Source organism: Mirounga leonina, unplaced genomic scaffold (genome assembly GCF_011800145.1).
Source record: "Mirounga leonina isolate KUSES-001 unplaced genomic scaffold, KU_Mleo_1.0 Mir_114, whole genome shotgun sequence".
In the NCBI taxonomy this organism is placed as follows: Eukaryota; Metazoa; Chordata; class Mammalia; order Carnivora; family Phocidae; genus Mirounga; species Mirounga leonina.
Genome location: NW_023270265.1, coordinates 29,463,844 through 29,476,242, shown reverse-complemented (window position 1 = coordinate 29,476,242; position 12,399 = coordinate 29,463,844). Strand labels below are relative to the sequence as shown.

At 36.2% G+C, this 12,399-nt stretch overlaps 1 protein-coding gene across 1 annotated transcript in view; it reads left to right on the top strand.

Moving 5' to 3' along the window:
• The window catches only part of CFAP43 (cilia and flagella associated protein 43), a 115,103-nt gene that overhangs the window by 98,046 nt on the left and 4,658 nt on the right, over positions 1 to 12,399 (top strand). Inside the window, exons 30-34 of the mRNA XM_035028633.1 lie at positions 1,319 to 1,405; positions 2,646 to 2,734; positions 4,728 to 4,941; positions 6,068 to 6,180; positions 7,179 to 7,338. Coding sequence (XP_034884524.1) covers positions 1,319 to 1,405; positions 2,646 to 2,734; positions 4,728 to 4,941; positions 6,068 to 6,180; positions 7,179 to 7,338 — 663 coding nt within the window. The remainder of the gene's footprint in view (positions 1 to 1,318; positions 1,406 to 2,645; positions 2,735 to 4,727; positions 4,942 to 6,067; positions 6,181 to 7,178; positions 7,339 to 12,399) is intronic.

Sequence of the window (12,399 nt, the reverse complement as noted above, 5' to 3'; positions counted from 1 at the left end):
TAACAACGCTGCAAGGTACTGGATTTCTTTCACAGGTGAGGAGACCATCTCAGAGAGACTAGTAAACATGCCTAAGTCACCCATTAGAAAGTAAAACAGCAGGAATTAGAACTGTGAAAATAAATGAAGACCATCCAAATGAGAATAAGCAGACTATTTATTCAGAACTTGATATAGTAAGAGATCAGCCACCATCACTTGTGTTTGGTGGACACTCAAAGGCAGGCAGGGGGATGGGAAAGCTTTATAATGGAAAGAAGAGAGGGCTTCAGGTGTACCCTGATTAGAAGTTGTTGGCATGGGGGAAGGGGGTGCCTGGGTGGCTCAGTCTGCCTTTGGCTCAGGTTGTGATCCCTGGATCCTGGAATCAAGCCCCATGGGGCTCCCTGCTCAGCGGGGAGTCTGCTTCTTCCCCTCCCTCTGCTTCCCCTGCCCTTCCCCCTCCCTCCCCCCCAACCCGACCGCCCTCCACTCATGCTCACTTGCTCTCTCTCTGAAATAAATAAATAAAATCTTAAAAAAAAAAGTTGTTGGCATGGGGAAGCCAGGGGCAAGTTAATTAGAAGACAGGCAACCTATGTGATTAATTTGGGGAGCGTATTCAGCTTTCTCTGTTTGGTCCTAAACTGGAAATGGTGGCAAAAATTAGGAAAGGTGAAAGTTACTGATCAAATCATGACAGTCTGGGACTGATCGTTGCCGACGATATGGTTTTGTTTCCTGGCTAGTTGCTACAGGGGTTGTGGGTCAGAGTTCTATTTGTATATATGGTCTGGCATTGTCTGTTTATGTATTCAGTCTCTCAGAAGCCAAGCCCATGTGAATCCCAAGCTTGTGCAATTTCATCATCATCATACTTCCCTGTTCCACAGTCACTTACACACTCACACAGCTGACTGTACTTAGAAACAAGTGATTAGGGGTACCTGGGTAGCTCAGTCGTTAAGCGTCTGCCTTCAGCTCAGGTCACGATCCCAGGGTCCTGGGATCAAACTCCGTGTCGGGTTCTCTGCTCCACGGGGAGCCTGCTTCTCCCTCTCCCACTCCCCCTGCTTGTGTTCCCTCTCTCGATGTGTCTCTTTCTGTCAAATAAATAAATAAATAAAATCTTAAAAAAAAAACAACAACAGGTGATTAGATTTTTTTTTCTTTCAAAGTCTCCAACTGGTTTACTTTCTGCTATAAATGTTATCTCTAATGGATATTTCACTGATACATTTATCTTGTACTAGGAAATTTCTTATTTTTAGTATCCCCAATATATTTGTTTATCCTGAAAAAACTCAGTTTCAATTGCCTATTCTTGATGTTATTATAGAACCAGACTTCAGAGGCCATCCAGAAAGCCAGAGAAGACCTTGACGTGTACAAGGAACACTATGACAACTTGTTGGCAGAAGACAAAGTGAGAGCTATTGTCTTACCCACTCACCAATGCAATTGAGTTGCTGCTTAGATTTGGGGAAGATTAAAAAGGATATAATTTAATTTCCTCATAGATTTTCTCCTGCTACAATTCTCAGTTATCAGTGAACTTCATTCTGAGCCATTGTGTATTTCTGATAACCACTGTGTAAAATAAATTTTTGTAACTTCTCTGGTTTAAATTTTCTCTTGTACAAAAAAAGAGAGGTCACCTAGATCTTAGGGCTTCTCAAACTTTAAGTTGCGGTCCCCGCTAGTTGGTCATGAAATCAATTTAGTAGGCTATGACCACAATTTTTAAAAATTTAATTCTAGTATAATGTATAGTATTATATTAGTTTCAGATGTACAATATAATGATTCAATTCTATATCTTACTCAGTTCTATATATTATGTATAGATCATGATAAGTGTATTCTTAATCCCTATCACCTATTTCACCTAATACCTCCACTCACCTCGCCTGTGGTAACCATCAGTTTGTTCTCTATAGTTAAGAGTATGGTTTTTTGTGTATCTCTTTTTCTCTTTGTTCATCTGTTTTGTTTCTTAAATTCCATTTATGAGTGAATTCTTGTGGTATTTGTCTTTCTCTGACTAACCTCCTTCACTTAACATTATACCCTCTAGGTCTATCCATGTTGCTGCAAATGACAAGATTTCATTCTTCCATCATATATATATAATATTTATCCATCCATCTATTGATGGGCTCTTGTGTTGCTTCCAAAATTTGGCTGTTGTAAATAATGCTGCAGTAAACATAGGGGTGCATATATCTTTTTGAATTAGTGTTTTCATATTCTTTGGATAAATAACCCAGTAGTGGAATTATTGGATCATATGTATGACCAGTAGTTTTATAAAGGAAAAGAATAGGATAGAAAAAAACATAAAGAACAGAATAAAATAGAATAGAATAGAATACCTTGCATATTTTACTGGTAAATATTATTTTGTGAAAATTTTAGTTCTGAATGATTTCTAGAACCTTATATGAAATAATATTTGTAATTCACAGAGGTACTTCCTATTCAAAATAAATCTTTGAGAAATTCTTGCATAGCAAGTGTCACCATCAATAAGTCTACTTTATAAACCAAATTTTCATGAATTTTTAAAATCAGAGTAATTCAACCCTATATCTTGAAAAATATTGTCAACAAAGAAAGGGCTTCTGAAAAAAGTTGCAATCAAGCAGTAATATCTCTGTCCTTAGGTTCTGGATCGCAGCTTTAGAAAAGAATTTTCTGAAATTCCCAGTCATCAGGTGGATATACTCTACAAACTTTTTAAACGCCGACCAAGGTTTGTTTCTCCTTTGCTATCATTTTTCTGAGAAAAAAAGTTCATAACTGAAGAGGAGTGTTGTTAGAGTTCAGCTTTTTCAATCCCAACTAGACAGAAATATTCAGTGTAACATCTTTTATGCGAAAATGTTCAAGTGTCTTTATCATAACTCAGGGTTTTTTTAGATTATTCTTACATCTTAAGGTAAGCAATGAAGAAAAATGATTTCATTATTCAAAAAGTTAAGTATCTAGGTAAGCACTGTGTTAGCATAGGCCTATGAAAGTAGTTCCTCTTAAGATATTGGTGGTATACAGATCTATAATTTTTCCCAAGATGTGTTCTAGCAAATATGAGGCCCTTGTTGTATGAATTGGAATTACACATGAAAGGCTTCCAGAACAAAATATGTTTGGGGAAAATCCTGGGTTAAAAGAAAAAGTTAAACAGTTTATTAAAGAACTTCTCAGAACCTGTTTTTGGCCTTTGGATCTCCAAGTATAAAAAATAGAGGGGTGCCTGGACGGCTCCATCGGTTAAGTGTCCGACTCTTGATTTAGGCCCAGGTCATGATCACACAGGGTCGTGTGATTGAGCCCCAAGTCAGGCTCAGCACTGAGCGTAGAGCCTGCTTAAGATTCCCTCTCTTGGAGCACCTGGGTGGCTCAGCAGTTAAGCGTCTGCCTTCGGCTCAGGTCATGGTCCCAGGGTCCTGGGATCGAGCCCCGCATCGGGCTCCCTGCTCTGCGGGAGGCCTGCTTCTCCCTCTCCCACTCCCCCTGCTTGTGTTCCCTCTCTAGCTGTCTTTCTCTCTGTCAAATAAGTAAAATCATAAAAAAAAAAAAAGATTCTGCCTTTCCCTCTGCTTCTCCCCTCCCCCCACTTGTATGCATGTGCATGCTGTCTCTAAAAAAAAAAAAATAGAGTAACCGGTATTTTCCAAATTTATTTGGCCAGTCAGAGCATCTCATGTGATTGTGTTGAAGACAAAGTTTGGAAAATGCCAGTGTAAATGATTGACAATAACCATTATCAAAAAGTGTTCGAAAATAATCAGGGCTTTATACTGAGAGTAGCATTAGAATTCATTTCACAGATTTCCAAATGTTTCATACTCAGATTTCCATAATTTTCAATCGAAGGTAAAGCTAGAAATCATGGAATTTGTTACAACTGTATAGGCGCATATTTGAGATACAAACTCATTCTCTCACTTTTAACAGGTTACACACAACCCAGGAAATTCAACCGTATCTTGGTTTCCCTATTTTTAAAGGAGTGAGTCCTAATAAGTCTTGTGAAGAAAGAAGCAACACTTCCCACACATTGGGAGGCAGCAGTGGAAAGAGCATAAGCCTTCATGCCAAACAGAATTAGCTTTAAATCCTAGCTCTACCATCTATCAGACCCGTGGTCTTGGACCAATAGCTTCTCTCAGACTTTCTTCATCTAGAGAAAGAGGATAACAATAGTAACTTCACAGCATATTGTAAAGCATCTAGATAGTGAGTGTCTGGTATAAATCTTTGTACCTTTCTTCCCTTCCCAGCCACAGCCCAGGGAAACAAAACTAATGCATTAATGTAGATTTTAAAAGGTGCTTCTCCAGTTCAGTTTATATCAGAAATATTCCAGGCTACTCATCTGTAAAAAGGATACTGGCCGAGGATATGTGGGACATAACCAGGGAGTATCCATACTCCTCTTGGGCATTTACTTGCCTGCTTAATATACACAGAAGGGAGACTTCTTTAGTACAGGTAAAGCTGCCAGTTCTGACAACAGTTAGGGACATCAGTAGGCCAGCCAAGGTCATGCCTGGGCATCCAGGGAGTATGGAAGAAGGTCAAAGTGGGTGCTTTTCTCTTTGGAATAATCCACCCAGCAGCATCCACTTGCCAAAAAAAAGTGTCATGCAATGTCATACCGATGCTAAGGGTTGTATAATTTAACATTAATTTCTTGTGTGTGAGAATGTGAAAGGTTGATGGGTTTTTATTGGCAATACCAGGATTCACAAACAGAAAATGCACTCAGATCCCGCCAGCATTGTGCCTTTTGGAGAGCGACCAGAATCTGGGAAATTGAATAAGGATGCCTTTGTCCAGTTAATGAAAGCCATGGATGACTTGGACAATATTAGTAACATGCCAGAAGGCTTGGATCCCTCGGTCTGGGATCATTTCTGCATGACCAGACGAGCGAAAGTGGAAAATGAACAGAAAGTATATAATAACATCTTATTTTATTCCATTTCAATGTCATTTCATTTCACTTAGTGTACTAATATCAAATATATAGTTTATAGTGACCAGTGCTTCCGGAAATGCTAATTATTTAGGTTTTCCTGCTAAGGTAGTAGTTAGTAACATTAGTAATAATAATGATGAAATAATATTAACCTTAATGGCATTGAGGGCTAAGTATAGGTTTATACTTCTAAGCCCATGCTGTCCAAAATGGTGGCCCCTAGCCACATGTGGTTATTGTTTACTTGAAATAATGTGGCCAGTCCTGATTGAGACATGTTGTAAGTAGTATGAAAAAGGAATGGAAAATGTCTCAATTTTTTTATATTCATTACAGTTGAAATGATGTTTGGGATATATTGTATTAAATAAAATATATTAGTGAAATTAATTTCACCTGTTTCATTTCACATTTTATAATGTGGCTCCTGCAAAACTGAAAATTAAATATGTGGCTCTCATTTATGGCTCACATTGTATTTCTCTTGGGCAGCACTGTCGTAGACACAACTTCCTTTCTCTCTGCCCTGGTCTTGAGTTGTCCTCATCCCTTTTTGCATAGATTAGAATTATATTTCACTAGAACCTACTTTATATTTGCTAGACTATTTTTTTAATGTGGCAAAGGTAACAATTTGAGAATGTATTAGTTGAGAAAAGATTCCTTCCTTTTGCTGTTTCTTGACCACCCTCTGCCTCCCCTCCCCAAAATTCCCTAAATTCAGCGCCACAAACATCAGACTGGCATATTTTTGTTGAGGAATCTATGATTTTATCATTTTATCTGAGATGATGAGAACAAATTTTAAAATAAGATATATATATATATAAGGAAAATTACAGTTTCTTGCATATTTGATTTTTAGTGAGAAGCAAGTTTAATATTTTTCAAAATATTCATGGAATGTAACATGTAAGTTTTAGGTGTCTTACATAACATCATGGCAGGGCTTTAAATTTTTATTAATCTAGAAAAATGGGCTTGTTAATAAGGCTTTGTAACTAAGTAAAACATCTATGTTTTCTAAAGTTCTTTAAAATTAGTTTGCTTTTATTTCTAAAGCCCCACATGCTCTAAGATTTTGTGGTTTGGTTCCTTCAGGTAAAGCAGAAAGCGGCCGGCTTAATGGAAATGATGGCTTTTCTGCGGAGGAGAACAGAGGATGATGATAAGTTGCAACAGGAAATTGAAAAAGTGTTCCATGAACTCATGGTGTAATTTCAACTTTTCATCCATGTTCCTTTACACAGAGTCTAAGCTAGGGCTAAGTTAGATTGTGTTGTCATGGGGAGAGAAAGCTTACTCGCTGGTTTCCAGGTGGCACAGACTGGTCTCTCTTGCTGGGCTTTATAAATTCTCCTTGAAAAAGTGCATTTTGTTACCAAAGACCTTACTTCAGAATGGAACTTACCTACAGGTTCCATTGCTCTTACTAGAAATAGGCAAGTTTTGGGAAAACCTTTCTATTTTTTAACCTGCTCCTTCCACATAAATACAGTACAAAGAATTTGTTTCTGCTAGTCAGCACCTTTGGGCTCAAGCCACACAAGCAAACTCTGGAAAATTAGGCAGATACCCAAGAAATTCACATGTAGACAACTAACCAGCTAATATCTTTTTCTTTAAGGGAGATTGTATTTTGCTGAGTGGTTGGGATACTGTTCTAAGTCCTTGATTCACTTTTTCCATATTTGCAGTCACTTTGATAAATGCTTCTTTGGTGTTCCCAAGTTCGTCATGACACACCATCCTCAGGTCTAGGCTCTAAGGAGGAATGGGACTTCGCCAGAAATAGATATAAGTAGCATATAGATTAAACACTGTTAATAAAATATCAGAAGTTAATACATAAAGTCAGAACTTTAATAGATGTGTTATTTGGTAGCATCTCAGTTTTTTTCCACTTACAACCAAAATTATATTAATCCTTTCTTAACCATAAAGTAAAACTTTGTGAATGCATTTCTGTCCATGCCATTCTTTGAGCAGCCCAAGTGTAATTCCCTATCAACAATAGGAGGTATCATAGAGACCTCCAAGGAAGCTCATCATCAGGAAAAGATGTTCTGCATTAATCTCAGCAGGTTTTCCTTCAGCTTAAGTTTGAGATTGAAGTTGAAAATTAAGTTTGAATTTTATGTTCTCAGATAATAGATGAAATTTGAAATATAAATATATTACAGCTACTTACTTTGAAGTCTTCTCAATATAGATTGCAGGAAGAGAAAGTGAGATTCCAGTTGAATTTGACAATCCAAATTCTCCTTAAACAAGGACAAGTGGAGCTGGAAAATTTTCAGTTATTGCTGGAGTATCCTGATGCAATTCTCATCAACAAGAACATAATTGAAGACTTGAATTCTGTGATTCGGGTAATTATCATTTTTTAAGAAGAAAGCCAACAGAGGGGCGCCTGGGTGGCTCAGTTGGTTAAGCGACTGCCTTCGGCTCAGGTCATGATCCTGGAGTCCCTGGATCGAGTCCCGCATCGGGCTCCCTGCTTGGCAGGGAGTCTGCTTCGTCCTCTGACCCTATCCCCTCTCATGTGTTCTCTCTCTCTCAAATAAATAAAATCTTTAAAAAAAAAAAAAAGAAGAAGAAAGCCAACAGAATAACCTGCTGTACCAAATTTGTTCATTTTTCTCCCATTTCCATGATAAATCATTTTCATTCAGTTAAATCAGTGGTTCCTAAGTCTGGCTGTACATTAGAATCACCTGGAGAACTTTACAAATGTGTCCAGGCCCCACCCCGAGGCATGGTATTTTTTAAAAGCCTCCCAGATGATTCTAAGTTATAAGAAGTCCAGCACTACAAAGTTAAATGTTCATTCTAATATACCTTCATTTTGTTAAGCTCAGTCTACTCACCTAATGATAATTTTAGATAAGATTAGATCACTGATTTCAGACCTTGCTTATTTTCTAATATAAGCATTTAATGTTATAATTTGTCTCTAAGCATGATTTTAGCAGTATTATGCAAATTTTGATATTTTGTCTTTTCATTTTCTTTCCATTTAAAATATTTTCTAATTTCCCATGTAACTTCCTTTTTGACTTATGGGCTATTTAGAAGTGTTATTTAATTTCCAAATATTTGGGGATTTTGCACTATTTGGGAATTATGTGCTAATGTTGCCATACATTTTACTTTTACAAATACTCTAAACCCACAAAACACTGCCATCATTTTTGCTTTAGATAATTATCTTTTAGAGTGATGAAAAGTAAGAAGAAAGCATTTTCTATTTCCTTTCATTTTCACTATTTCAAGAAATCATCTTTGTAGGGATTAAAGTGTCTGTCTTATATCATATATCTTCTACTTAAAGAACTTCTTTTAACTGAATTGCAAGTTTGCCTGTATTGAATTCTCTAAGTTTTGTCTGAAATTGTCTTTGATTCACCTTCATTGTTGATAGTTTGCTAGGTTCCCTGGATTGGAAGATTTTTTTCACTCTTTTCCTCATCCTTTTCACTTTAAAGGTGTTCATTTTCTTCTGACTTACAGAGCTTCTGACAAGAAGTCTACTATGTATTTTTAAATCTTTGTTCCTTCTAATGTAATATGTCTGCCTTTGGGCTTTTCTCTTTATCTTGGTTTTCAGAAGTTTGAACATATGGCTAGGAGTGTGTGTATGAGTATACAATCCTTTTAACACACTGTTTAATTTGGTTTGCTAATATTTTATTGAGGATTCATACATCTATTTTCATCAGGGATATGGGCCTGTAATTTTCTTTTCTTGGGGTGTCCTTGTCCGGCTTTGGTATCAGGGTAATGCTGGTCTTGTAGAATGAGTTGGGAAGTGTTCCCTCCTCTTCTATTTTTTTTAAGGAGTTTGAGAAGGATTGGTATTAATTCTTCTTTGAATATTTGGTAGAATTCACCAGTGAAGACTTCTGGTCTTGGGCTTTTTATTTTGTTGGGAGGTTTTTAAATTCTGATTCGATCTTTAGTTAGTATAGGTTTATTCAGATTTTCTGTTACTCTTTGAGTTAGTTTTTGTAGTTTGTGTGTTTATAGAATTTTTTTCTATTTCATCTAGGTTTATCTAATTTGTTGGAGTACAATTATTATAGTATTCTCTTATAATCTTATTAAATTCTGTAAGGTTAGTAGTAATGTCCTTGATTTTAGGTGCTTATAGCTATAAGTTTCCCTATGAATACTGGTTTAGATGCATCTCCCATAAGTTTTGGTATGTTATGTTTTCACTTTCATTCATTTCAAAGTATTTTCTAGTATCCTTTGTGATTTCTTCTTTGACCTATTATTTTAAAATGTGTCATTTAATTTCTACATATTTGTGAATATTCCACTTTTCCTTCTGTTATTGATTTCTAGTTTCATTACTTAGTGGTCAGAACATGTATGTATGATTGTATGATTTCAATCTTCTAAAATTTATTAGGATTCATTTTATGACCTAACATATGATCTATACTTGAGAATGTTTCATTTGCGGGTGCCTAGGTGGCTCAGTTGTTAAGCGTCTGCCTTCGGCTCAGGTCATGATCCCAGAGTTCTGGGATCAAGTCCCACATCAGGCTCCCTGCTCAGCAGGAAGTCTGCTTCTCCCTGTCCCACTCCCCCTGCTTGTATTTCTGCTCTTGCTGTCTCTCTCTGTCAAATAAATAAATAAAATCTTTAAAAAAAAAAAAAGAGAATGTTTCATTTGCAATTGCAAAGAATGTGTATTCTGCTATTATTGAGTGGTGTGTTCTGTGTATGTCTCTTAGGCCTAATTAGTTTAAAGTGTTCAAATCCTCTATTTCCTTATTGATCTTCTGTATACTTGTTCTATTCATTATTGAAAGTGGGATGGTGAAATCTCCAATTACTATTATGGAACTATTTCTCCTTCAATTCTGTTGGGTTTTGCTTCATATATTTGGGGGCTCTGATTTTAGTGCATATGTGTTTATAATTGCTATATCTTCTTGAAGGGTTGGCTTCTTATCAGCAAATAATGTGCTTATGTGATATTAGTATAGCCCCCCCCCCAGCTGTCTTTTGATTACAATTTGCACAGATGGTATCTTTCCATCCTTTCACTTTCAAGCTGTTTGTTTCACTGAATCTAACGTGAATCTCTTCTAGACAGAATATCATTGGATCATTTTTTTAATCCATTGTGCCTATCTTTGCCTTTTACTTATAGAGTTTAATCCATTTACATTTAAAGTAATTGTTAGTGTAAAAAAGGGGGGGGACTTTACTATTTTGTTATGTGTTTTCTATCATATTTTCTGGTTCCTCAATCCCTCCATTATTGTCTTGTTTTATACATAGTTGATTTTTTTGCAGCGTACCATTTTGATCCCCTTGTCTTTTACTTTTCTATATACATTTTAGTTGTGTTCTTAGTGGTTACCATAGGAATTACAATTGACATCTTAGTTTTATAACAAACTAATTCAAATTAGCACCAACTTAGTTTCACTAGTATATAAAACTCTACTCCAGTACAATTCTGTTCCTCCCCTTTTCTGTTGTTATTGTCACAGATTACATCTTTATGCATTATGTGTCCATTAACATAGATTTATAATTACTGTTTGATGCATTTTTCTTTTATATTATAGAGGAAAAAAGAGTACTTACAAACAAAAAATACAACAATACTGACTTTTATATCTACTGTGTAGTTGCATTTAACTTTTAGTGTTCTGGGGTTTTTTTTATTTCTTCTTATGACTTTGAGTTACTGTCTAGTGCCTTTTGATTTCAGGTTGAAGGACTCCCTTTAGCATTTCTGGTACAGCCGGTCTACTAATGAGGAACTCCATCAGCTTTATTTTCTCAGAGTATCTTAAATTCTCCTTCATATTTTGTTGTTAGTGTAAGTGCAAAAATCATTATCAAAACTGCTGATGGATTCAAAGTGAATGGTAAAAGAAGGATCAAGAATAAATCCTAAAATGTTGGCTTTTGAGCAACTGAGTAGATGATAGTGTCATTAACTGACATGAGAATGACTATAGACATGTAGCTTTGGCTGGGACATAAAACAAAGAGTTTTGGACTTTGTTAAATTTGAGATGCACACAAAACATTCCAACGGAGGGGCACCTGGGTGGCTTGAGCTCTTGATTTCGGCTCAGGTCATGATCTCAGGGTCATGGGATCGAGCCCCACAAATGGCTCCTTGCTCAGCGGGGAGTCTGCTGGAGATTCTCTCTCTCCCTTTCACTCTGTCCTTCCCCACTCCTGTGCATGCTTCTCTCTCCCTCCCTCTCTCTCAAATAAATAAATAATTTTTTTAAAAAACCATTCCAATGGAAATATCAACTGGACAGAATTTAGAGCTGAGATATAAATTTAGAAGTATTCTATATATAGATCACATACAGATAACTACATATGGATTATTACATATAGATATTTACATATGGATAATTTAAGCCATGAGCATGCTTGAGACCACCTAGGAATGGGACTTTGGCCAATGCCCAAAGTCCAACTCTGATAGATCTAGCAGAAAAGGAGTTGCCAATGAAGGAGGAAACCTGAAAACCATGAGAGAAATGGCTCCAAGGACAAGGGACTCATACACTATTGTAAGTTACTTGACAAGAGCAGTCTCAGTGGAAAGTTGGAGCAGAAGGTCAATTGGCTGTGGTCGAAGAGATAATATGAAGTGAGGTTGTAGAGATGGTGACTATAAATAAATCTTAGGAAAAAAAGTTGACCAAAAGGAGAACAGAAAGATGTGGTAGCTCTACAGCAGTGTTTTTTAACCTTGGCACTACTGACATTCTGGGCCAGATGATTATGTCCTGTGTATTGCATAAAGTTTAGTAGCATCCCTGGCATCTACCCTCTAGATGCCAGTAGCAACACCTCCCTCCAGGTGTGTCAGCCAAACTTTTCTGCAAACATAATCTTAATTTCCTATGGGAGGGCAATATCTCCAACATTTGAGAAACACTAACCTAGAGAAATGCTTGAACTTAAGATTTTGGAGCTGTTACATACAACAAGATCAAGGGTATAATTGTGGGATTTGAGTGTCTGAGTAAGATGGAGAAGAGATCATTGAAAGTGAGAAATTCAAGGAATTGAGAGGCCAAGCAGTGATCAGATGAAAATAATTTTTAAAAAGAGCAGCATGATGGAAAATAATTTTTAAAAAGAGTACCTCTAAAAAAGGTATGGTATAATATAATGGCATGAACTTCAAAAAGCTAAGTTTTTTAAGAAGAAAGATGTAAAATGTTAACTGATGGAACTCATATAAATTTATTTTAGAGACATAAGAGTTTCACTATTAGCAATCTGGGAAAACAACTTCATGAAAATATTCCTGAACTTCATTTACACAATTTGAAGTGAAGTGCAAAATATCTCGATGTTTAAATATATTTAACCCACTCTATTTTATTTTATTTTATTTTATTTTATTTTATTTTATTTTATTTTATTTT